The sequence below is a fragment of the Pseudopipra pipra genome, chromosome Z, assembly GCF_036250125.1.
Source record: "Pseudopipra pipra isolate bDixPip1 chromosome Z, bDixPip1.hap1, whole genome shotgun sequence".
NCBI lineage: Eukaryota > Metazoa > Chordata > Aves > Passeriformes > Pipridae > Pseudopipra > Pseudopipra pipra.
Genome location: NC_087581.1, coordinates 17,913,943 through 17,940,379, shown reverse-complemented (window position 1 = coordinate 17,940,379; position 26,437 = coordinate 17,913,943). Strand labels below are relative to the sequence as shown.

Sequence of the window (26,437 nt, the reverse complement as noted above, 5' to 3'; positions counted from 1 at the left end):
CTAGATGTCCCTGGAAAAAAACTGAAGTCTCTCTGTGCCTCAGCTCCCAATCCATAAAACTGTGATAGTCAAACTATTTTTCTTCCCATCTCTATCCAGGTTATGACACCTCTATGAATTTCCTAGATTTATCACCCATACTGTCTAGTATAACAGTTTCGCCTTTGATCAGTATTTCTAGAGCTCTTTAGCACAAATAATATCACTATCAGAAGCAGCTTTTCAGATAAATAAGTCAGCAGAATCTTCAGTAATCATACCTTTTTTATTGAGTGGTCGTTTTCGTACACAAACACAAATCCTGTGCTCATCGATCTGCAAAGGAAACTTTTTCAGTGAACTATACTACTATTCCATTAATTAACCAATCATTTAAACAAAGAGAAATTTCCAAGACAGTGAGTCACCTGAACATGTAAAAGCCCCTTGTGTCTGCACAATAGCCAAGAACCCAAAAAGAAGAACTATGCATTAACAAAACTCCCTGCAGACAGTGATCTAACCCTACAGAGTACCAGATACATCTTGGACTATTGCAAGTGAATCTAGCTTTAGCGGGGTATATATGCTATTGACAGAAAATGTCACAATCTCTGATTTCCACAGACATCTGACAATCTTCATCATTTAAGGATTCTGCTCCTCTGATTTCTCTGCAAACCAAAGGCCTATATCACCTTCAAAGATCAAATATTTATCTTTATGCTAAACAGGGCTTTTCAGAGAAGTTTAATGGTTTTGTGTGCACATTCTCTAGCATCCCAGGAAAATTTACAATACAAAGGCTGACTGACTACTTAGTACATATCGGCATTATTTAATAGCAAAAAGATACTTAACTAACATAATTAACAATAATTTAGTAACATAGAACTCTCAGCCTACTATTTGCAATATCATCAAATTACTGAAAAATAAACCCACGTTACATTGAATACTATTATATATTAAAATACCTATTTTTCAAATTTACAGACAGAAGTATAAATAAAAAAAACAAACAAAAACACAGCAAAGCCACAGAAGGGTAAAATATTTCCATGTTTCTGGTGTACTTACAGGATCTGCAGTTGTCAGTGGTCTATAATCCAAGCTTCCCCTGAAATCTCTTATCATACACATAATTTCATAATTTGGGTTTGTAGCATCAACATCCTAGGGAAAAGTAAGGAACAGAATTTCTACTATACTCTGTTTTCTAAAATGGACTAAGTTCAGTATCTTCTATATTTATCTATAAGAAAAATACACATTAACTGAAAAAATACTTTTTTCTCCAAAACACCAGAAATGTCTCTAGCAAGTTTAATGCACGTTTAATGCCTTTTTCCATTCTGGTGTAGCTAATTTACTGACCATATAGCAAAGGAATTACATGCTTCCTATTTCACATTTTTGGTTGGCATGCAATAGAAAACACTTTGACAGATGCACATATACATTCCACTACACAGGTAAAACACACATCACAGAAGACAGTGCAGGCAACCCAACTGCTAACGCTTCTAGTTTTGCTAAAGCTTTTACACCACTGTGACAGAAAGTCATTTAATATTAAGAGATTTTTGTCAAAGGATTAGCAACTTCATTTCTTTCACACAAGTTTTTAACAACTTGCTGCCAAGCTGCTCGCATGATGAAATTGTAAAAGCATAGACTAGTTTAAAGAAAGTTTAAGAAAAGTCACTGTTCATACTTGAGCCTCAAACAGATCTATAAAGCATCAAAGATCATAAAGAACAATTTATCATAATGTTGGATTACCTCCTGTAGAATAACAGACCTTTCTAAAAGTCAAAAGGTTGATTATTTTCAACAATACATTTTCCCTAAGAAATAGCTACTATCAGTAGTCACTCTTTGAAGAACATGCAGGAAGACAGTGATTGAAAGTAATTATTTCTGTAGGAAGAAAAAAGGGGGAAAGCTATCTAAAGTAGTAGTTATGAGAATAATGCTACCAAACACCAAAATATTTATAAAACTTGTATACAGGATGACAACATTATATTTCAAGATTATCACAGTTCATAAAAATTATTAAACACTGAAAAAAGCATAATGATTTTGTAAACTTCTCTTGCTGACATATGTTTCCTATCTGAGCTAAAAGTACTAACCTGAGCCCTTTTTTCTCTAAGTTCCTGCTGCTGCAACCTTCTTTTTTCACGCTTCTCTTGCAATTTTTCAACCTCCTTTACACAGTTAGATTTTCTACGTGCTTAAAGAAAAAGTATGAATTTAGTATTTACAGTGTACATTTCAATTACATTAATTTATCAATAATTACAACTATATTTTCAAGTAAATCACTGTTAATAAAGAATAATTGCGCCATTTTAGCTTCTAAAATTCATAAAATTTGTTAGAAAAAAGACATGGGAATGGAAAATAATTACACAATCAAAAATATATGGACAATGACCCTCAAAAAATATTTGGACAGACACATGTGATCTCTTGGTTTGAATCAAAAGAAAGCCCAGACAAATCAAACAACAAAAAAAAAGGCAAAACAACACCACCATGGTCAAAAGAAGATAAAGAAAAAACAAATTCCAAATAGTAGTGCAATTATGACAAAAATGAATGTGTTTAGCCACAGCTCTCCGAAAAAGCTTCTCAAGGAAGCTCACCAACAACTGAGCACATAAACCATCTATCATTTATGGACAACAACATAATCCAAGAAAATGTATATTTAATGCCCAGAATGAATGAGTCCTTGATACACGGTTTACATACAAGGGGGTCCAAATTCCTTTTTTGCAGCTTGAACTGGAGATATATCTGAAACAGTACCATTCTGTTGAGAGGAGGAAGACTGCTCGGGAAGCTGAGTAGGTCGCGCACGTGCAGAACCAACCACTGCAAAGAAAAAGCACTAAGCTCATCTGGACACGGAAGAGCAACAGTAACAGTTCCACCCGCTTCTGAAATGCTTTGTTATGATGAGATAAAATGTGCCCCCTTTCCAGACACAACAATTTACTGGGGTTAGGAGGAGCCACACTCATAGAAAGTCTATTAATAAAGACATCTGGTCTGTAGACTTTTTTATCCTATCACTATACACCAACACAACATAATTATTAAGTACCAATGCTGCACATGCATATTTTTTAATACTGCAGAATTAGTACAACTTACTATCTGCACACAACAAAGAGAGTACTGAGAGATATGCAGCCCTGAAGCTTAAAGTGTTGCAATTTCATTTATATTGTGATTATACGCACAAAAACTAGTAAGAAAAAAAGCCCCACTGTTTCACATTCTCTAGATGTTACAAAATGCTCCAACCCCACTGAGCCTACAATATCTGGAGGAGCAAAGCAATAGAAATGAAAGCCAGCAAAGTGCAGCTCAACCTGCGAGTGGAAGAAACAAACCCTTTTGACTCTATACCAGAAGGGATTCGATATGTGTAAACTTGATTCTAAACATGCTAAAGATGCCAGTTTCTGAAGATGCTGTGATGTCTGCTCCCAGCGAATGCAGCAGGAGTGATGAGGACGCAAGTCTCTTTGATAGAGCTGAATGCTTTAAATTGTTTTATAAATAGTTGCTTGAAGCAGCTCTGCTTCAGCTGGCCCACTTCCTTTACACACTTCTAACAGAGTCTACCAGAAGAGTACAAAAGTGATTTTTCGCTATTAATTGTAGAGCGAGAAAAAAAACCTGTAGGGCCTAAGTATTCTTTGAATGACTGTTCACACAAAGGCTGCTACAAAACCAAGTAAAAAAACCTGAAAGTATAAGAATTTTAAGGGCACTACTTAGTGTGTATTGAAACATTCAAATAAGCTGAGGATGCTTAGTCCTCACATGAAAAGTCCACACCTCATTTACTATTGCATAATTAATTATCTTCAAATTTTTGCACCTTCAGTTCATTCGGCTTAACTTTCATAATGCTGTATTGCTTAAACTTGTATATAAATGTTATTTGTATAGTATGAACTCCTAGACATACAGAGAAATAATTCCAGGAATTATGTACCATGTCTTTTACACGTCACAAGCACACACACCAAATGAGAAATGTAAAACTATTACAGAATACTAGATGAACAGGAGGTTAAAATGTTCCCATATTTTTTACTCCCTTGAAATGGAAAGAGATAACATTTACCTCTATTATCTCTGGTAGGAGGGTCATTCTTAGAAGGGAACACAGTTCGTCGACTCTATAAAGAAAGAAACCTCTCTTATTTGGTCTGACTTTTTCCAGTTAAGGAAAATAACATGACATGAGCAATACAGATGTGATTGCTGCCAAATCCCTCCCTGAAAAGTGAAGGGGTGAAGATTGATTGAACTATATGTACGGTTTCAAAACAACCTCCAAAACTTTTTCTACATTTTTCATTGGGATATATTTATATAAATATTAGTTTCCAACTGCCCCTTTGCCAAACCTGTTCTTAAAAAATTTTAGAAATCCCTATTCACCATAAGAAAAAGAAAGGAACACTGCTATCAAATAGCACAACAGAAACAGAAGTTAAAAATTTCAGCATGACATCATATATAGAATTACTGTATGGCTATCATGAACATGTTGCATAGATATTACAAACCTTCACGACTTTGTTTACTTTGGATGATGCAGCAGGTGGTGGTAGTGTCTCTGGACCAGGTTCAATATCTTCATCAGGTGCAAGATCTGGGTTAAGTGAAAATATGCTCTCTAAATCAATCTGTGTAAAAGAACATAAAACATGTCTATTAGACTTAAAACATAATAAACCCTCTCTATTTCTCCTGTTATATTTGACAATAAACAGTAAATATATTTATTGGGTTTAGCCCACAATTTTTTAATTCTAAGATCTGAATTATCTTGTTTTTTGTTTGCTAAAAACAGACTAAGCTTTGGTCTTTGTATTATTTGAAAACATACCAGTCAGAAAAGGGACAAATTAAAAATGACCAATACATAGTCGTAATTTCATAAAGTGATTAAACTAAAACAGAAGTAGCTAGTAGTACTGTGTCATTCTTCCTCTTAAAAATTTGATTTTTCTATTTGTAAAAAGAGGATAACAAGGTCAGTCTTTGTAATCTGGTTCTAAATCAACAGATGAAAAGAACAACTTAAAAGCTATGACACTGAGCTCAGGAAGTCAAATTTACTACAAGAGAAACCAGAATTTGCTCAGCACTTCCTGTGCAAAAAAACCCCAAAGAATCATCAAGTAAATTAAGATTTATGTATCATTTTTGTATCCAGCACAGATTCAAAGTAATATTCATGTAGATTACACATTTTTTAAAAGAGAAAAGCTCTAAATAATTAAGCTTACTTCTTTCCCTTTAGTATCTCCATTTTCAATCCATTCTACAGTTACACTTTCATTATCTTCATTTAGGGATGTTACCATAGCTTGGTGAATTCGGCCTAGAAAGCAAACACAGATGATCATTTACTGACTAGTGGAAAAAATTTCAAGAACTTATTTTCATCCCTGCACTGAGACATGCAGAAAGAGGTAGGAAGAAGAGGGCTGAAAAAAGTTAGGTGATCAGTTAGGTGATTCCAGGCCACAGATTATGAAATGGCTCAGACCTAATCCACCAGTGGAGGTTGTAATGGGACAGTCAGCATTCAAGTGAAACGGGCGATGAACAGAAAACTGAGTGGTACTTAAGCAGAACACCACATGAAAGCCATGCCACTTAGACTCTCTTCCCTTGGAGAAGAAAAGTCGAATACTACAGGACTCCCACAGGTGCTAAAGTCCTCTGAGGTGCACTCCCCAAAGGCTGGTTTGTCCCCCTTCTAGGCTTCAAGATTACACATCTCAACATAGAACTGAAGCCCTCTGAAATTGTATTCTGATATCCCTTTTTTATGGGCATCCAACCAGTTGGTAGTCCAACTAAAATTAAACTGCCTGGAACAATAATGCAAACTATTATTTTAGAAAGAGCTACTTACACAGGCTGCCGAGCTTGAGTTAAGGTGCTTTTGCTTTGACTTCTCTCGTGAAAGACACAAAGGTAGTGAGCCCCCAGCAAATTTTCAGTAGGAATAAGGATTTTTCTTCTAAAATATATAGTGCACTGCCATTTTTTTATGTCCTATTTCCTATGCACAGTAGAGAAAAGCAACTGGAAGAGCAGAACAGCCATGCACTGACACAAAAGGATCAAGGTGTCACATTCATTTCGCATCCATGCTTTGCCCTAAGAGTATCAAGAACTGAGGTTTCTAAAGAACACAAGTCCAATGCAATGGCTGCTCTCACACCCTCCTTTAATGAGGTAGAGTATGAAGAAGCAATTCCTCATTTCACCCCCTAAGGCCAGGGCAGCTCTCCAAGCATGAGTGACTGACCTGGAGCAGTCGTGCATATACTGTTGCTGCTGCCGCTGCTGGGCACCTGCTTGGGGTGAAACATAGCACAGTCCATACACATCTGCTCCAGTGTGTTCACAGTTTCCTCCTCCGCTGATTGTTTCAAACTTTTGGTTTAGCCACTTCAGTCACAATTTAACAGTTTTCCAAAAACATAAAGATTAATGTTTTTATACAGTCTAAGCCTTCTAGGGCCCACTGACGGACAGAAAGAAAAACCTTGAGTGATATCCCAAATTATCTCACCTAACAGTGCAAGTAACAAATATATTCCATTAATTTTTTTTTATTACAAAGGCTGCTTAAACATTCACATCTAGTTAAGATTCAGCAAGAAGAGAGAATAAGGGGAAGCATCATGGAAGGTACGAGCAACTCCCTGTACTCTAACACAATGTGTGGAGGAAGAGATTGACAGCAATCCAGGCGAAGCACAGTACTCAGGGAACTCACAGAGCAGCTGGCAGCCCTGGGCACCACTGCCTTCACATCTGTGGCATTCACCTCAACAGCAACATACATCATATATGCATTTAAAACCTCCATGCTTCTCCTTGTCCAAAGCAGAACATTCGCTCCACTACCGAAGAAGGTTAAGCAGTTTTTAATATTAAAAGAAAAAAGCCTCCCCTTTTGCTTCACTTGGTTCCTGTCCTCTGGCATTCACTTTTTATTTCCCTGAGCCATACTTTGTCTGAACAAACCCCTCCATTTGTGCTCCCTGAGCACTGTTCTTGCCATCCTCAATACACCTCTCCCTTACTATTTCAGCATTTAATAACCCCTAGGGACTTAATTTTGTGCAACACTCTGTTGTAGAACTGTTTCAATGAGCTATCTGGTCCTTCAGCAAAGCAGCAACAGAAGCTGCTGTCTTCCTGTAGCAATGCCACTTCTGCCTCTTCTGCGGAGCGTGCTGCAACCAGACCACCACACACAAACTCTGGGAAGTGGAAACTCGAGCTTACATTGGAATAATATGCTGCTGCTGTTTTAAGGTTTGACCCAGCTATCAATCCAGAATCAAGACAAAAATGATATATGAAAAATATAAGTTTACCAAAACACAATCTATACAATATTACAATAATATTCAGTGTTACTAAATTTTATAAATTTTGAAGAAAATTACTAGTCACAGCTGAAACCTGTGACACTGTATTAGTCACAGAGTCATCACATTAAGTCCTACTATCTGCTTCTGTGCTGTTACATTTGATAGAGAACAATTAATAATTAAAAAAGGTTTAATTTTTGCCATAACAAGTGAAAAGAGATCAAAACAGACTGATGAATGAACAGAAAATACCCCACTCTATCAAAAGCACAGTAAGCCAGCATGTCGTAACAAAAAAATAACAATAAATCTTCCATCTCTGTGACAGATTTCACCCGTTGCCTGGCCAACAAAGTCAGGACTGAATAAAAACTACGAAAAACCCCAACACTGACAAAAAAAAAAAAATGTCCATTTTCCAAATATTCTCAGCTTAAACAGAAAATACTCACTACAATGTTTAAATTGGCAGTGTACTCACATAATTTGTTCCTAAAAATTCTTTGTGTTACTAAAATTTTACACGTTATCGAAGTGCCAGATAGCACATTTACATCTTTACAATTGCTTCTTGCTCTCTGCAAACAGTATTCCATTATATTTTTCTAGTACACAGCCGAATACAGCAGCTGGAAATTCAGGAATGCCAGCAACCAATTAGGCTGGCATAAATCTCGTCCAGCATATAAAGCAAGACCAAGCTACAAAAAAAGGGCCAAATCAATCTGCACAGAGTGGTTCAACGCAATGTCCCTAATTTCTGGTGCACTTTCTAGAGTTGGTACTAAATGTGACATGTAAGCATGTCCATGTAAAAATGAACATGCATGATGACAAACTGAAAAAGTAACCAGTGATTCAAGGAAGTTCATCTTCATACACACCTCAGAAACAAAAGAAGAAAGTAAAGCTGATACAACTACTATTCCCTCAGCATTCCATTAATTTCTAGTGCCTCTCCTCACATGATTAGAATTCACATCACAAGCAACTTTTTCTCTGGGAAGTTGTTCGATTGCTATAGGGATCCCCAGAGAAGTGGTCGCAGCACCAAGCCCATCTGAGTCCAAGAAGCATTTGGACAACGCTTTCAGGCACATGGTGTGATTCTTTGGGTGTCCTGTGCAGGGCCAGGAGTTGGACTCGATGATCCTGACGGGTCACTTCTAACTCAGCATATTCTATAGGGCTCACAACTAATGGAGAAGTTATTTGAAAAAGAATATTTGTGTAAATATGTTCTGTCATACAGTATGTGACATCTGGCTTATCTCCTGCTAACTAGAGCATGCAGAAAATACTGCTGCCAGCACAGCAATACAACACAGAACTGTGCGAAGCCAACACTTTAAAATTACCTTAAATACACATACATTAAAATATTCTCACTCTAATCAATAGAAGTGAAAAATAACTCTTCCTTCGCTTTCTTCCTAGTCATTCTGATGAACATTTGACAAACAGAAGGCAGTAAGCATACTGATTTGACCTGCTGACATATCAGATAAATATCCGCTTCTGTAAGAGCTATTAAGGCAGCTAGTGATGCACAAAAATGTTCAGGATGAGCAGCAAAAGCAAATTACCAGGGCAGTTAAAATCAAACATTTTAACTAACCCCCAACCTAGGTAGCAGTGCCAACTGATTGCAAATAGCAAGCTGTACATAGATCCTTACCTCTAAGCAAACTGAACATTTTCTGCCCGCAAAACTTCTCCAAACCACCAAAATTTTGAGGCAGCAATCAACGACAATACTAAAATCACAGCCTTTTCATCTTCCCACTTACCTCTCAGAAACATAAGTTACCAGTGTGAAATATGGGTTGGTGTTTTCCAAGTTACAGACTGGGCTACAGCACTGGCTGACATGTGACTGAAACCCCGTTTTGTTCTCTCAAGTGACTCAAGAAATAAAGCTTCCACATAATTGAAGTCTGCCTGCCACAAAAGGCACTGTATTCACACATTACATGCAAAAGTTTTGTGAAGTCTTAAAAATACCTTTGAGTCATAATAATTAAAAATTTACACTCAGGGCCTGGATTGGGCTATGGAGAAGAGAGGTTCATAATTTCCACTATGACCATCTCATTCCACCCCCAAAACCAGTAGCAGGACCCTACCCAGCAGCATTACATTACGATTATCATACAGTTGTTTAAGCCTTGTCAGCTCAAACCCAGGCAACTATTTTTAGCAGAACCAGATTATGGCAACATTAACAGACCTTCAGTAAAAGAAATCCTGTACTTGCCACATCTTCAGGAGCACAAATGTGTTCTATTAGCTCAGGCAGCGGACTATCAGACTTAGTTTTCCTAAGTGCATCAGCAGTACATGTTGGTGAATGTAAAAATATACTAAAACTTCATATCTGCTAGAGTCTTGCTGAGGATGACCACTGCAACAGAAGGTATTCATCCCTTAAAACAGTATAATACACATTCATGAAATAGCCATGATTTTCCTATTCTAGTTCATGAGGGACTAATATGAATGTTACCTCACCTAGAGACACCTGGACATGACTGACCTTCACCCTCTGTCACTTGATAGTCAAAAATTAAAATTGTGAAAAGTACAATTTTCTTCAGTCGCTTTTAAAAGCAATATAAGCCCCAAGTTACATATTAAAAAAACCCGTTTATGAGAAACATGAGGCTGCAAATCCAGAAGCAGCACTCATCAGAATTACTGTGGTCCAGAAAATTGTCTTCTATGCTGCAGGCTGCATTCCTTGCAACTATGGTGGAAGGGCTTTCCTGCTCTCAAAGAGCTCAGAGAGGTGGAAAAAAAAATCCTCTACTCACCAAATAATGCCTTTAGCAAACCTTAACGTAAAAATCCGAAAGAAAAAGAGAATTTCAGGTTTGCTGTCTCCAGCAGTGTCAACTGTGGGGATGTCCCTATTCAGACAATCAGCACTTGTCATGGTCTTCCCTGCACTGCACAGACAGTCCTGCTGCTAATCCCCCAAGGAAAAACCATCAGTTACTGCTGACTGATGTTACTTTCTCCACAACACTAAACATATTTGATTTTATTTTATTTCAAAGTTTCATTTATCCACAAACAAGTAGCCTTTTATTTTCTTTGCATTTACCACAGTTACACCAGTATTGTTTTAATCATAGGGATTTATTTTGGGTTTTCCAGCCTTCCTTATTGCCTTGTCTGTTACCATAGTTACAAGTGTTATCACACTATCAAATGAACTATTAGATATGCACAATACCTACAATATTTCTAAAGTGAGTTCTTAAAAAATATACTTCTAATTAAATACATATTTTAATATTAATTTTTCTGAATGATCCTTAGCTGCTACCAACTTGTTTTGCTGTATTATCTAAATTATCACAGGAATACACAAGACCTTCATATGACATGCATGTTACAAACACATTTTATCATCTCTGTAAACCTCTACAAAGTAACAGACAGGGATTTTGAGAACATAACATAAAGCAGTATTACCCAAATCAAGTTTCCCACTTCTGCCTATATATTTCAGCTTTGAATTAAAATCCAACTTAATCTACTCTTGCCTCTGCATAGAAAGCTATCAAACTCAGAAATATCCCAAGCTGAGATATGTATGTAATTTATGTACAAGTACCAATCAAACACCAGTGTTTTAGAAAAATCAAGTTCACAGATCTTACTGACAGTCCACTAAGGAAAGAGGAGGGAAGAAATAACCAACACACAGACATGTCACTGAACTAACTGTGTATGATATTTAGATTGAAAAGACAATACACCTAATGTCCCCCATACAGCACACAGGACATAGGCAACTTTTTCGCTCCCTTTGCATTTAAGCCCCTACACTCTGAACCACTAAATTAAAATTCACCATGCTCAGCCTAGCTGAACTTGTTAGATGTCCATACTGAAGTAGCTTCTCTGAAACTACCAAGAGCTGCATCCTCATGTTGCTGCCATGGGTTTTTGCTACTGTTTCATTTAGCAAGCTGATCTCTAAAATTTCCCTTTATATTCAAAACAAGTTTCCTGTGGTTTCCCCATTCAATGGAACACTTTGGTTTTTACTTCCCTTCAAGGTAGGTCCAGTCTCCTTTAAGGGTGGGGACCTAATACTCTTTTAAGCACATTTCAAAGGGCATTATTTTACATTAATGAGCTCCTCATAAAACATCTTCCCTTTCTTTGCTTTCAGAAGCTTCAATTGCCAGTTAAATCAATGGCACTCATCCCACTGGCTTCCCAAAGGGTTTTCAATAGCACCTCACCACTGTAGCATTCAGAAGTTACACTTGCATATTGCCTCTGGAGGTGTCAGCGTCAGAGAGAGGAGACGTGTTTCTAAAGCAGCTGAATTCATAACTGTCACACCATGATGGCCAACAGATGCTCTGATATGTAGATATTTACCAGCAAGTTATCTCAGCTGTACCAAGCCAGTCATCCTATCATTTTTAAGTTCTCTACTTACTTACTAACTCACCCACAGAAAAAGGTATTTGGAAGGAAGCACCTGTCTGGTCATATCTAACACATACCATAAGTCCCCTAGAAAACTTTCAATAAACTGAATACATTTCACTTTTACGTTATTAAGTAGTGCCTCTGCTATTCACCCAAAAAGCTGCACTAGTACCTGGCTGTCAATATACACAAATATTTTTACAGATTGCATGTGTTTGCAGTCATTTAGTACTCTGTGCTTTTCTTTATGGCTTGTACAAACAAACCTATACAAGAACTAACTCCACCTGTTTCAGCCTTTTAGAAGTATCTGCTTTTCCAAAACTGTTAAGGAGGAGGTACAATATCCCGGAAAAGTTCCAGATCACTTTCCACAGGAGCACTCACTAACAAATTACAATAATTCTGAAATGGCACTCACTTTTCCTCTTGGCACTGCACCCTGTAGTCCACAACTACTTTGTGATTAGCTAGAATATCAAAGTTTTACACCTGCCATTTACAGTTTATGATGTCCTAATCTACAGCAAAAGCACATTCACTTTGTGTCACTTTTTACCTCAGCTGTTTCATTCCGTACTTCCTCATCTTCCTTCAAGACATACATCTCCACATCTCACCATGTTAGAGGTGATAATCACACACTAACATGGTAATGAAGTTTCCCAAAAACAGTGTTACTTTCTCAGGAATTAATAACTTTAACGGATGGAAAAAAACAAGTAGACAGTCCCAAAACTGATCCCAGAAGGTATGCTGTTAGTTAAAAATTACTAGGTATGTTATCGTCCCCTGTCTTAAATACATTACCTTTCTCATGTTAAGCTTCACCTAAATAATTTTTCATACTCTACTAAACAGTTTACTGAAATTCAGAGATACAATGCTGCACAAAGCCCCTCCCATACCGGCCCTGGCAGGGCCAAGCTTTGGTCATGTCACCCCATACTCAGCTCCAGAATTCAACATCATGTTTACCTACTCCATCTCTAGCACGCTAGTTTGGGACACAGAGACTAGAAGCACTTTAGCATTTGTCCTCCACTGTTTGCTACTTCTTTTTGTCAAGGCACGTTCCTAGAACGTTTGTACGTTCCTAGAATGATTTGATTAGATTTGTAATTTTTCCATTTGCTTCAGAGCAAAATAAAACAGGATGAGCTGTAATCACTTCTGAAATGGATGTCAATGTGATGGACATGACACAAAATGGACATGATACAAAATCTTTTTATTCACTTCTGTTGGCTTTGTTGTTGGGGTACCACAATGGTCTTTCTCTTTGTGATGGGGAAGGGAAGAAACTCCTACAAGGATCTAGGACTTGCTGTCAAGGTAGACTGTGCCACACTCTTACTGAGCCATGGCATGATCCATGAACAACCTCCTCATTATCAAGCAGCAGGCAGTATGAGGTTGTAACAGAAAGTCCTGGAGATCACCTCTGTGCCTTTTTTTCAGACCACACTATGGACAGAAACCCTAAGACAACTGGTATGGGGTTGCTTCATGCCCACAACTTCCCTGGGACAGCATCATTCATGGCACATTGAATGTGCAGTGCTTTAAGTGCTCAGCCCAGGCTCCCCAGCTCTGCCTATGGCAGTGAGTAGCACAGTGCTGCAACAGGAGCAGAGCAAAGCAGGTGGTGCTGGGGATCAGATATTCATAACATGTGTTTTGGAGGGGACTGGGAGGGTCTAGCACCACAGTGTGAACATCCTTTTTCAGAGGACATCATATACATATCTTGAGTGTACCCTCCAGCTACATTTCATACAAAAGGAATTTGGTGTGCTCCATGGCTACTTTCACAGTGAACTAAAGAATAGCACGAGGAAGTAAGAGACGATCAGAAAATATATGTCCAAAGCCCATTTTTCATATGAACTGAAATCTCTGTTACAAGTGCAACCCTGTGGTCCCAAATGGCATGCCTAGAGCACCAAGAGCTCTTAATTTGCCTTGACCTACACAAAATTGATAAAACTGCATTGCAGCCTCCCACTATGATGCTTTTAGGAGCATGAATAGGAGCATGTGCTGCACACCCAGGGACAGGCACAAGAATATAAAAGTATGATGCTTACTAAAATACAGAAGGATTGTTCAAATAGTGATAGACAAATGGTGCAGTTCAGGTCTATTCTTGAGAACTAGTCAAAGAAGTTCAGGCTACTGGTAGGAGGCAGGTCATCTGGTTCACTCAGATGTGAGTCTGGAAGTGAACTAGCACATGTGCACTGAGAATGATCATGCTACCAGGACACTAGACTAAAATGAGGTGCAAGATAAATTCACAATCAGAACAGCACAAATCATAAAATATTTTAATCCTCTATACAAGAAGATTACATGCAAACAAGTACTAATAAAGGAGGCACTGGGAAAACGAAGCACTGTTTTCTTTTATTATATAAGCCTTTCAAAACTGTAGCTGCAAACTTACACATCATCTTCCAGCTTAGTGTTTAGTTATACTCTGAATTACACTAAATCCGCCATCTAATCCTTTGGCAAGACAGCTTTTTGAGTAGTCAGATGACATGATTTCAAAAGGCCCTCCCAAAAATAAGGGAGTACAGAAAAAGATGGCAGATGAGCTTCAACATAGACAAAGACAAGGTAACACACCGAGAGAAAACAAATCTAAATTATGGGTACATGATGCTGAAACTGGAACTAGAAGTTACAACTCAAGAGCTCCTTAAGTTGACACAGTTCTCTGAAAACATCATTGACTAAACATGCAGCTGTAACGACAAAAAAAGCTGGTAAAACTTAAAGGCAAGTATTATTTTCAAAGTATAAATAAATCTTAGGTACACCCACATCTCAAGTACTGTGACACTGGTCTTCACACCACAAAAAAATGCAGTGAAATTAAAGGAAGCTAAGAGAAGGACAAATAAGAAGACAAAGAGAATTACAATATTAAGGCAAATAACTGCTCACTTTTGAGGGAAAAACTGGGGGTGGAATTGGTTGCACTTAACAACCATAAGGACAACAGCTATTCACCTCATCCTGCAACACTAAAGCTGGGAGAAGTCTCTTAAGGCACAGATAAAAGTGGTAATGTACTTTTCTATGCAGCAAGCAGTGAAGAACCTCTCAATCTTGTTTCTGCAAGAGGCAGTGTAAGTTTGGTAACAAAGGTATTCAATAAATTCACATACAATAGGTCTATAAATGGTTATTTAATAGGACTAGACAGAGTTGTACTTATAATATCCTAGATATAATTTTGAATAGTGTAGGAAGACAAAGACTGGACAGTGGCAAGGCTGACCTCCTTTCCCTAAATAGTCTCTTCAACAGCTGTTGTGTTAGATGAACCATCCATCTGATCCACTACTAGTTCTTATAGTAGCGGTGAGCTTATTTGTAAGTACTATAAGTGGTAAAAAGACAAAAACACTTCACGAAGTTTATAAAACCACAAGGTTCTTCAGCTTCAGTAGAAACCTTATAAGGAGAGAAGGAAAACGTTTTCATTCACTTTTCAAAAAGTAGTCTTAATCTAATCTATTCACATAGCAATATCCCTTCCAAAGTGCAAAAAAAAAAGCCCAAATGAAAACAACAATAATCTACCCATTTTCAAAATTCCTGCAAGGTTTTCCAATGCCCGCTGGTCCCTTCCATAGCCCACATGAACCCCCTCCAGTTCTCATATTTAAGAAAGTTTAAGCAATGAGAGATGCAAACTTTATTCAAATGGGAACAAGACATTAATGTATAACGCGACTGTATTTTCTGTCCTCTATCACATTTTTCTTTTACTGGCATAAGTGAAGGTTTTCATTCAGTTCCTGGTAATGACATTCCCACTGTCCCATGAGTTCACAACTTGTAAATTAATTTCAGGAATATTTCAATGTCTTGTATAAATTTTTTTAGTTTTGTAAAACTAAATATAATTTGACATCTTTTTGCAGTTCCTTGGAGTAAGATTGATGGAGAGATAGACAACAGGTTAGCAAAGGCATATAGTGCCTTCGGAAAGCTTCATAAAAGAGTTTGGCAAAATAAACACCTGAAGAAAAGCACAAAGATCAGTGTTTACAGAGCCATAGTGCTGTCTACTCTCCTATATGGATCTGAATCATGGGTCATCTACCGCCACCACCTGCGTCTCCTAGAACGCTTCCATCAACGCTGCCTCCGTTCAGTCCTAAACATCCACTGGTCAGATTATGTGACCAGTACCTCTGTTCTAGAACAAGCAGCAGTCACAAGCATTGAGGCCATGTTGATGAGAACACAGCTGCGATGGGCAGGGCACGTCTCCAGGATGAAGGACCACCACCTCCCTAAGATCTTGCTTTATGGTGAACTTGCCACCGGCTGCCGCATGAGAGGAGCCCCGAATACAAGGACTCCCTGAAACAACATCTCAGCCTTGGCCATATTGATCACCATAACTGGTCTACTCTGGCCTCCAATCGGGAGGCCTGGAGACACACCATCTATAACGCTGCTGATGCTTTTGAGAAAGCATGCACGATCACCCTTGAGGAGAAAAGGCAATGCAGAAAGAATCGTGCCTTGCAGAATATACCATGTAAGGAGTTTTTCTGCTGTGCCTTCTGCAACCGGACATGTCTGTCTCATATTGGCCTTTTCAGCCACCAATGCGCTTGCAACAAACGTGGGTAGAGCTCTTCCCAAATCTTCGTTCGCGAAGCCCAACCATGATGATGATGATGGAGTTCTTTAGGACAACTATGCAGGCAGCCTCTGTAAATCTTTAAAACTGCTTCTCAGAGTTACTCTCCAGAATACTTTGTTAAATATTTTTGCAGATTCAGGCCCTCTGAGTTCAGTATAAATTTTAATACATTTATAATGTCTAGGAGCAAAATTAGATTCAATCCAAGTATGTTCTTGTATGGTATTGGCTGGGATAGTTATTTTTCTTCCAAGTAGCCAGTACACTGCTGTGTTTTGGATTTAGTAAGAGAATAATGTTGATAACACACTGATGTTTTGGTTGTTGCTAATCTGTGCTTATCCTAAATCAAGGAGCTTTCAGTTTTCTGTGTTCTGGGAGGAAGAATGGCCAGGAGAGCTGACCCAAATTGGCCACAGGGATATTTCATCCTTTTACCATTTGCCTTTCATGAACCACATGTTATGTAATGGTTTGTTGTTTGCTGGGGCTTTTTTCCCCCTTTTTAAAAAAATATTATATTTAGTAAGAACATTTGCCATAATTCATTACAGAGCTGCCAACTGTTGCTCCTGGTCAAAACTGAGACAACTTTATTCTCATGCAAATTTAAAGCTTGTACTTTAGCTTAACAAACTTCTAAAAGTTTAAACAAACAAGAAAACTTTAAGCAATGTTTTAATTCTTCTGTGTTTGATGAAAGCTAATTCTAACTTAAAAATCACCTGGCTGTGATTAATATTCACCTCGCTCATCATCACCTGAATTCCTATCATACTAAAATGTCAAAATCGACTGTGAAGTTCAAATAATAAAAATACAGAAGTACAAGCAAACACAACCAAAACTGGGATCAGAAATTTTGAGTATTCAAAAATCTAAGTGTGCATGTGCTTTTCAAACTGAATTTATTTCTAGTGCCATCTTCCTGGAGCCAGAGATCCTCATCAGGACATCACTATGCAATGCCCGCATCTCTAGCAAACACTTTTATAGATCAGTCGGAAATGCTCCTCAAACTCCATATGTAGTTCAGTCATCCGAGAAAAGTAACGCTTTTCAGTGACTGCAAAATGTGCAGCCCTGTGCAACAAAATTTCTAAAGCCTGCAAGGGCACAAGTATGCTACATACCTTCTTCTAAAGATTAAGTTTTAAACAAAGACCACCCTTCGTCTCCCTCCATTCACACAGTGTGTTCATCCATTGAAGGCAACTCTCAGAACAATCCTGTAATTAACAGAAGCAACTGATAATACTCACGTTTCTGATATCTGGAATTACACAAGAGCTGTGAGTGCCTGATGGGAGTCATGAGAACATCAAACTTGCACTTGGCAAAGCTTCAATCGGATTACTGATAACTTGAAAGCAAGTAACATTCCCCCATCTGAAAAGCATTACCACACTCATAAAAATGAAAACAAAGTAAAAGACTATTTTGTTATCTGCAAGTTACCTGCAAGTCACTTTCTTACTGACTGGGACTGATCAATTAGCTTTGAAGGGTGTCTGCTGGTGTTACACCAGCAGCAGGGCATGCAACAGACAGTTCCCTTTACAAGCCTGGGAAACCCAAAAGCCACTTACGCCTGATGCAACAGGAACTGCTCCTAGTAAAAACAATAAGCGACTCTGAAAGCATATTTATATGACTAAAGCAAAATAAAAAACTCTACTACCACACTGAAGCCTTTAAGCAACAAAGTTCCTCATTCATCTCTCAAGAGTCAAAATATAGTATCAGACTCAATGTTGTCAAACAAACCCAATTAAAAAAAAAAAAAGAAAAAACTGATCAAGTGGCTTAATTACTAAATCTGACTGCTAACTCACATTTTTGAAAAAGGTCATCAAAAGTCTTGGTTAGACACACAGTACAGAGTTGTCTTCAAGAACTCCTACCTACTCCTTTAAACTAAGCAATTCTAAAATTCACTTTGGTTTCTAGCAACATGAAACAACTGAATTTAGGCAGTAATAGAGTAATAGTAGAGTTATCAGAAGTCTTTTATGCATGAACTGCTCATGTAAAAGATGAAGTGCATTTTTCACACAGTTTTATTGCCTTTTGTCTAACAGATGTAAAATCTAAGTTTAACATATTTAGCAATGACCAAATACAAATACAGCAATATTAGCTCCACAGAACACTTTTTAACAATGGCAATATCATCTTTGTAACACTCTCCCTGAGAACGACTACTTGTGGCTGCACCATTTCCCAGGAAAAATTACCAGGAAAGGAGAAGAGTGGCACAAGAGACAAATATCAAGCCCTCTGCTCTACCTCCAAAGGGGGCTCCGCTTCAGCAAACCATTTAACATGGCAGATGAATTCACTGACTTCTAGTAAATCAATGGTTTATGGATGTTCTAAGCCACAACTGACTGTTTATCATGGTATCTTCTGGGGATATGAACAAAGCACACTTCCAGGTTATCGGACACAGTCAGCACCATCTTATGGCTAAACGCTTACTACAGAATTCAACGCAATAGGTCATTACAGAGATTGGGTGAAAAGAACAATTATTTTACCTTTTAAATGGAAACAAAGGATAGATTCCCCCCCAACATGATTAGTGTGGGGAAAAACATGTAATACAAGCTGTGTGGTTCCAGTTGCCACATACAGCTCTGTATGTAATGCTGTATTAAACATATTTATGGAACAAAAATGAGAAGATTCTCTGAAGATTAGGACTCCACTCTTGTCATTCAAAAAAACTATTTATACAAAATACAGAAGGCCTACAAAAATATCTGAGAATCTGTGAGTTACAGTGAAAATTCACTTACTGCTTAAGGAAAGCTGAATGCTAAAAAGTGATTTCAAATATGACACAGAAAATTTAACATATCCTCCTGGTCAATTCTTCTGAGGGAACAATCTCCAGAAACTCTGGATGTAACAATCAGAACCTACACCAGATAAGTAAGCCTAAATGCTGGACCAGGAACAGCAGACTTGAAACCTTGGGTGTGTTCTGGCTACTATGGAAGCACAAAGACACATTGTAAGGCTAACATAGGGATTAGGCAATTGACTTAAATGATTTAAATGCAGTAATGGAAAAGTATTAATCAGAGGGAACAAAGAGATGTATGTCACCAAAGGAAAGAGTAAAAGCACATTACCATTTAAATCTCTCCCCACGAGCTTGTAAAATAGGGTGATTACCCAAATCTGAACAGAATTTTTATAGCATCATTAAACATTCTATCCTGCTATAAAATTGTTCTTGCTATTGGGAGTTGTACCTGAAGATCACATCATACAGGATTATCCAGAAGAGAGAGGATGCTGTGGACCTCTCAACTCTGAGAAACACAAGTTTCATAGTAGTTGGATTTTAAAGAAAAAAATTACAGCTCTGACTGTTGCAAAAATGTAGTCTCATTTGTACTTGAAGGTGAAAACAGCTACCATGATGTTTTGGCAAGATGAAGGAGAGAGGAGCTGCCAGTAGGTTTTTGGACTAGATGGATTATCCTTGACTGTGACCAGTTCCAGCTGCTTCAGAGACAAATGAAGAAAATTCTTAAGCAGGCAATTAAAAATAACACAGCCACGGGCAAGATTTCTTCCTATCTCACATCAGTTAGAAGTTATATAACTACAGACTCGGGAAGAACAGATATTATTGTTTACAGTTGCTGGTGTATACTTTTCTAGCTTTTAGTGCAAAACTTGATAGTCCTACCATTTTTCTTAAAATTCTGTTATGCTTCTAGATTCAATCACCTCTGGTGACAAGCTCCATGGGATAATACTTAATCTCTTCTCCTTTAACAATTTTAAGATTTCCTTTTCAGACACTGACAGCTCTCCTGTTCTTGTATTATGAAAAACACGGGCACAAAGTCATGATACTTCTTTGTTACACCATTAGATGGTTAATCCTTGAAAATACAGCATTTTTCCTTTATCTTTAAAGTTCAGTCAAATCTTCAGTCACTCTTCAGTTACAAGAATGTCCCTTCTTCTCATGCCTGTACATTATTTCTGAAACAGTGAGACCAGAACTGTATTTGCTCCTCTCTCCCCCCCCCATCCCACTTTCAAAATGAGCAAATATATAATTAATTTTCTGTCTTTCTAAGTAGTATTTCAGATATGCAAACACAGACAGAATAGGAACAGTCTGAGGAGGCAACGGACAGAACAAAGCAGGACTGAAAAAGTAAAGACAAAACATTAATCAGCCTGCTGAAGGGCTGCAGGGCAGAAGGGATTTATCTTATTTCAGCAAAAGACTGAATTTACGAGAAAAAAAATGTGAAAGATTTTTTCTCCAAGTAATTACATAGGTCTTTGTCATCATTAATCATTAACGGGATAAAGCACAAGAGGTGTGGATACAGGTCTAAGTTCACACACAAACCAGCAGGGTATTATTATTTGAGTGAAGGGAATTTGTCAACAAATGCCCATATTTAGACTTCAACAAGGAGCATCTTCTGGACAGGATCATTACAGTGGGTCTGATGGGTGCCTTCTGGCTTCCCTCCCACCTCCCTAGCTTCCATGTGATAAGATACATTTTTAAAACGTGGAAATGCAGACCATTCTTAGCAATTTGCAACCTAAGCTGAAGAAGTTCTTTGTGGTTTCAAGACAGACTACCAACGTATATTTCAAGCAACCTACTGAGATTTCAGTATCAGAAGTTATTAAAAAAAATCAAACTAGCTGACCACTCAATACACTCTTACAATACATGAACATAAATAGTTATTCCAATTATAAGTGCAAATATTATCAGCAACTCTAGGCAACATTTATATCAATGTTTACCCACTGAGAAAAAACACACATACACAGCAAGCAGCTCTGCAGCGTCAGTGCTTGAAAATGTTGGGTTTTATCCAAACACTGGTTTTCATGTGTTTTTGGCCATGACTTCTAACAATGCCTTTCTTTTGTACAACAATATTTTCTGTTCAGTCATAGAATAAATCTCTCATGAAACACTTAAAGCTAATTAGAACTTGTCAAAATGACAGAATGACTTTTCTTTCCAGAATGTTCTGGTCTTACTTGTAACATTCACGTTTCACCAAAAGTGTGTGTTTCTTTAAGCTTTCCTTTTTACTTAAAGAAAAACAGTTATCTGGAATCAATAAAACTCTGTATTCGGAAAAGTGTTTAACACAACTGGTAGATAGAAAAAAATGCATACTTTTTCATTGACTCCACTAACAGAGTAAAACTTTATTCTTCTCTGGATGCAGCAAATAGGTAAATAAAGAACATTTAAAGAATACTACACCTACCTCTCAAAATAATATTTAGTTTTCAAAAAGGATTCCCTACAGATAAGACAACATGTAAAACAAAGGCCCATACAAACACATCCCTCTTTCCAAAAGTTTCTTAAACCATCTTAATTTTGCTTTCTCAGCCAAGGCTAGCTGGTATGACAGACAGCCCTGATTCTGCCTAGGATACAATTCTGGATAGAGCAGATACAGAAGGCTCACTGTAACTGAATCAGAAGATCATATCTGAAGACTTCTATGTCATTCTGGCCATACCTTTTCTACATACTAATACTGTTGTGGTCACAGACCTCTCTGTGAGCTATTAGGACACACTAATTGTGCAGAAAACTAGCACATCCAAAAGTTTTTCAATGTGTTTAGTGAATCAAATCATCAATCGATGCATTATATCAACATCAGAAAAAAAATCATTAGCCACATTGGATAGGAGAGAGTCTGCAGGAACACTACAGCTGACAGAGGCACAGGCAGCAAGACCCTCCTCTTGTTTAGCAGCAAGATCAATTTCAATCACCTATGCAACCACAGCTGAGGTTAGAAAACTACCCTCTGAAAGGCAATGCAATCTAGTGCTGGCTGTCTTTCCATATCTTTTGCAAAATACTCCCTTCCACATACCTAGGACAGTTTCTCCTATAGTTTAATGGGAAGAGGATGACACATTAAGTGTGTCAGTAGCCTAAGCCAGAATGGGGCATCTCCTCCAGCCCCAGCGAAAAACAAGGACACCTCTCAGTAACCAGAACCCATCATCTGCAGTCTTGCTCACCCAAGGACCAACTTAACACAAATGCTCAAAACCCTACAGTTTGAGCAACTGACATGAGAGTATCCCCCTAGTATATATTACTGATGTGTAATATACTTAATGAGCTGCATCACATGTGTAAGTGATGAGGCAAAATATGTAAACCACCAAGAGTGATGAAAATAAGTATTGTTATATTCGAGAGTTACCAAACTCACTTCTGACATTAAAAAATGTGCACTCCATAGAGGGGAAAAAACAAGAGCAGCAAAGCATTTTCATGCCTTATTTTCCAAAGGCATACTAACCAAACAGTAACATTTCTTAGAAGTTCACACAGACCTCACAAAAACAGTTTTATGAGTTGCTACTGTGAGGTTTTCTGAAAACAAAAACCGAGATCCTCAGGAGTTATGCAAACAACTGCCAGACTGATCAGATTCTTCACGTGACAGACAAGCCATGAGGCAGAAATTGAGGGGTTGGGTATAATACAGTGTCCAGCCAACACCAATCATTATTTCATCGTAGGGTTGAACTGCAGCATGGGACACAAGAAAGACAAGCTGTATAAAGCTTGTTGGCTGCTTTTTTCCTGCCTCATGACAAAGCCATAACTTCAGGGCCTTTGACCTTCAGATTTTTCTTCCCTTAGAAACATCTGCTTATTCTTTTGCAAGCTCCTGGACCCGAGGGGGGGGGGAAATCTTCCAGAAAATCCCAGCAGAACCCCACCCCAGTCTAGCAGGCTTCACAGACCTCACAGAGGCTGAGAATAGATGACATATTCCCACTCAAATCCAAGAGCTGAAGTCATGAGTGACCTGCCGTGGACTCATCCACCCATTTCAGCTCTCCTACCACATAGTATCACAGAATTGTTAGGGTTGGAAGGGACCTCTGGAGATGATCTAGTCCAACCCTGCTGCCAAGTCAGGGCCAGTGAGAGCAGGTGACACAGGAATGCATGAAGGTGGGTTTTGAATGTCTCCAGAGGCAAATATGAAGACTGAGCACCCTAAACCTGCCACACATGCCTCCTTGATTCATGTGTCTTTTCAGACAGCACCACACATGCTCCTGCCAGGAGATGCTGGGCAAGAACACTGGGTCCCCAACCGAGACAACTCACCGGTGTAAATAGCAAGCACTCTTCTTACATTTTAATCACAAAGAACATCTGAAATAATAACATCATGCTTTCTGCCAAGCGATGAAAGTGTCCAAAGGCATTCCTGCCAGGGCATCACCGTTGTGTCATTTTTCAGAGCACGGGGAGCAGACAAGAAGTTACCTCTTCACACCCAAGGCCTTTCCTCCCTTCCTCCTTCCCTCCATCACCTCATCCCCGAAGGCCCTCCCACCTCCCTGCCAAAAGCTCCTCGGCTCTCCTCCCACCCACCCACGCTCCGAACGCCCCCCCACACACACACCACCCACACCCACCCCCGGCCCCCCGCACGTCCTCGTGTCCCCCCAACCCCGCCCGCGCTCCCTTGACAACCGCAGCGCGCGCCGAGCGCGGCCCCGCCCCAGCCCCGCGTACACAATGGGCCCCAGCGCGCGCGGCCGCGCCCGCCCCGCGCGCCCCCGAGCGCGGCCCCGCCCGGACGGGATGGGGGGGTGGGAAAAGGGGGGAGGGGATAGGGGGGGTCCGCGGCCGCCGCCACCCCCGCCCCGGCCCCGCTCACCATCGCTGCGCTTGATCTCCACGTAGATTCCTATCTGGATCTTGCCGAAGTTGGCCGCTGCCATCGCTTCATGGGGCGTAAGAGGGGAGATGAGAGGCGCTGCCGGCCGGGCACACGGAGGGGAGGGAAGGGAAGGGAGGGAGGAGAGGCCGCGCAGGGCAGGGGCGGCGGCGGCTCTGGGCGGGCGGGACGGGCGGGCGGGAGGAGGAGGCGGGAGGAGAGAAAAGGCGCCGGCCGGATACAACAGGCGCTGCGGCCGCTGTTGCGCCTGCGCGGCCGTCGCCGCGTCACGGCGGCTCCGGCCCGCGGGAGGGGGCGGGGGAGCTGTGCGGCCTCCTTCCTCAACTCCTCACCCACGGCCCTCCCCGCACCACCCCCCAGCCTCGGGAAGCGCCGTTCCCGCCTGCCCTGCGCGGCCTAGCCGCTGGCCGCTGTGCCAGCCTCCACCTCCGGGACCTGTCCCTGCAGCTTAGGGACACACGCACACAGCTATTAATGTAATAGCTCTGTCTACCTGCTGTCTGCTCATGCGCCGCCCATGCGCCGGGCAGAACGGCTTAGCAGCAGTGTTCCTGCTCCCCAACCCGCCAGCAGCGCTTGGGTCCAAGAAAGGCACGTGGTGTGACTCTTGGGGGTGTCCTGTGCAGGGCTAAATGTTGGACTTGATGATCCTTGTGGGACCATTTCAACTCAGAATGTTTTGTGATTCTGTGAAGGCCACCCCATCAACAGCATCCATCCATCTAGGGAGCCTATGGGGAAGATGGAGAGGGACTCTTGATCGGGAACTGTAGTGATAGGACAAGGAGTAATGCGTGCAAATTGAAAGAGGGGAAATACAGGTTAAATAATAGAAAGAAATACTTTGTGAGAGTGATGAGACACTGGAACAGGTTGCCTAGGGAGGTTGTGATGATGCCACAAACCTTGCGGTCTTCAAAGCCAGGCTGGATAAGGCCTTGAGCAACCTGGCCTAGTGGGAGGTGTCCCTGCCATGGCAGGACGGGTTGGGACTAGATGATCTTTAAGGTCCATTCCAACCCCTTAACATTCTATGATACTATGACCTTTGCCTCATCACCGCCCCATGCCTTTATACAGCTCAAATAAAAATAAACCACACCTAATGTTCCACATTTCACTATCTTGACTCCCAGACCACATTACACATCACCCCTTGGGTTTCTCCTTCAAGGATGGTTCCTGGCATGATGAAACTACCTGGTTTAAAATTCTCCTTCCTGCACAGCTTCTGGTGACCTTGAGCAGCATCACAACAAACTCCCTAAATACTTGCCCAGCAAAAACTAGTCTAGTAAAAATAATCCCCCAATCCACACACCAGCGGGTAATATGGAATGACAGTTGACACAGTGCCACCTCCCTGAGAGCTATGCCCTTCCAGCCAGCCTGTCACCGTACTTGTGTCACCTCTTCTCCCTGCCTCCCCACTGTCAGTTTCATATTGAAATCAGTATGACACCTGGAAAGTCAGAGTAAAGAAATCAGGCCTCTCAATTCCTACAGCCTTTATACATATAGCTGTGGTGGTACAACTTCCACCCTGGGCCACACTGTGATCTCAGAAATGCTTGTTAGGCCTTGACAAACAGCAGTTGTGCTAAGCTGCTCTTGAGCTTATCAGAAACACTGTCTGTTGTCAGGAACTTATGTTGTCTAATGAGCTCCTGGTTTTTAACCAGTGGTCTTGGAAACTTTTTTTTCTTGCTGAGTAACAACCCAAGTGGAACAACATTTTTGTTATTGAACTTTCAGAGAAAGTTACAGGCCTGAATTTTGGCCAGAATGGAAAATTGCTATGACTAAAGCCCACTCTCTTTCAACCCTATACACGGTGGCCCTTTGAGCTCTTCTGGATTGTTTTATTTATTATCAGTTTGATTAAACCTTCCCTGATGTTTTTATGTAATGTAAAAGCAAAAACATTCAGATACTCAGGTTAGATGCAGAGTACTTGAAAAGCACCTCATTTGAAATAGTTAAATAAGAAACAATAAATTGTTTTTCATGTTATTTGCTCTGTGTATTCCATAAATGTTAAACTGAAAAATTTGAGAGGTAAATTATGTATAATTTTCTGGAAAATTATTTGACTCCTGTCACTGCAGAAATAGATGACTACTTTTATATATATTATT

The 26,437-nt window shown here is 39.7% G+C and overlaps 1 protein-coding gene across 4 annotated transcripts in view; it reads right to left on the bottom strand.

Annotated features, from left to right (window-relative positions):
• The window catches only part of KIF2A (kinesin family member 2A), a 51,038-nt gene extending 26,515 nt beyond the window's left edge, over nucleotides 1-24,523 (bottom strand). For 2 of the 4 annotated variants that reach the window (XM_064641946.1, XM_064641949.1), the window contains exons 1-8: nucleotides 24,279-24,522; nucleotides 5,310-5,404; nucleotides 4,584-4,703; nucleotides 4,136-4,190; nucleotides 2,746-2,868; nucleotides 2,121-2,221; nucleotides 1,060-1,155; nucleotides 261-315 (exon numbers count right to left, since the gene is read on the bottom strand). In XM_064641946.1, the coding sequence (XP_064498016.1) occupies nucleotides 261-315; nucleotides 1,060-1,155; nucleotides 2,121-2,221; nucleotides 2,746-2,868; nucleotides 4,136-4,190; nucleotides 4,584-4,703; nucleotides 5,310-5,404; nucleotides 24,279-24,342 (709 nt within the window). In that variant the 5' untranslated portion in view covers nucleotides 24,343-24,522. Of the gene's footprint in view, nucleotides 1-260; nucleotides 316-1,059; nucleotides 1,156-2,120; nucleotides 2,222-2,745; nucleotides 2,869-4,135; nucleotides 4,191-4,583; nucleotides 4,704-5,309; nucleotides 5,405-17,813; nucleotides 17,881-24,278 lie in introns of those variants that run through there. The other 2 variants (XM_064641948.1, XM_064641947.1) reach the window with 2 other exon arrangements.
• Nucleotides 24,524-26,437: the final 1,914 nt, after the last annotated feature.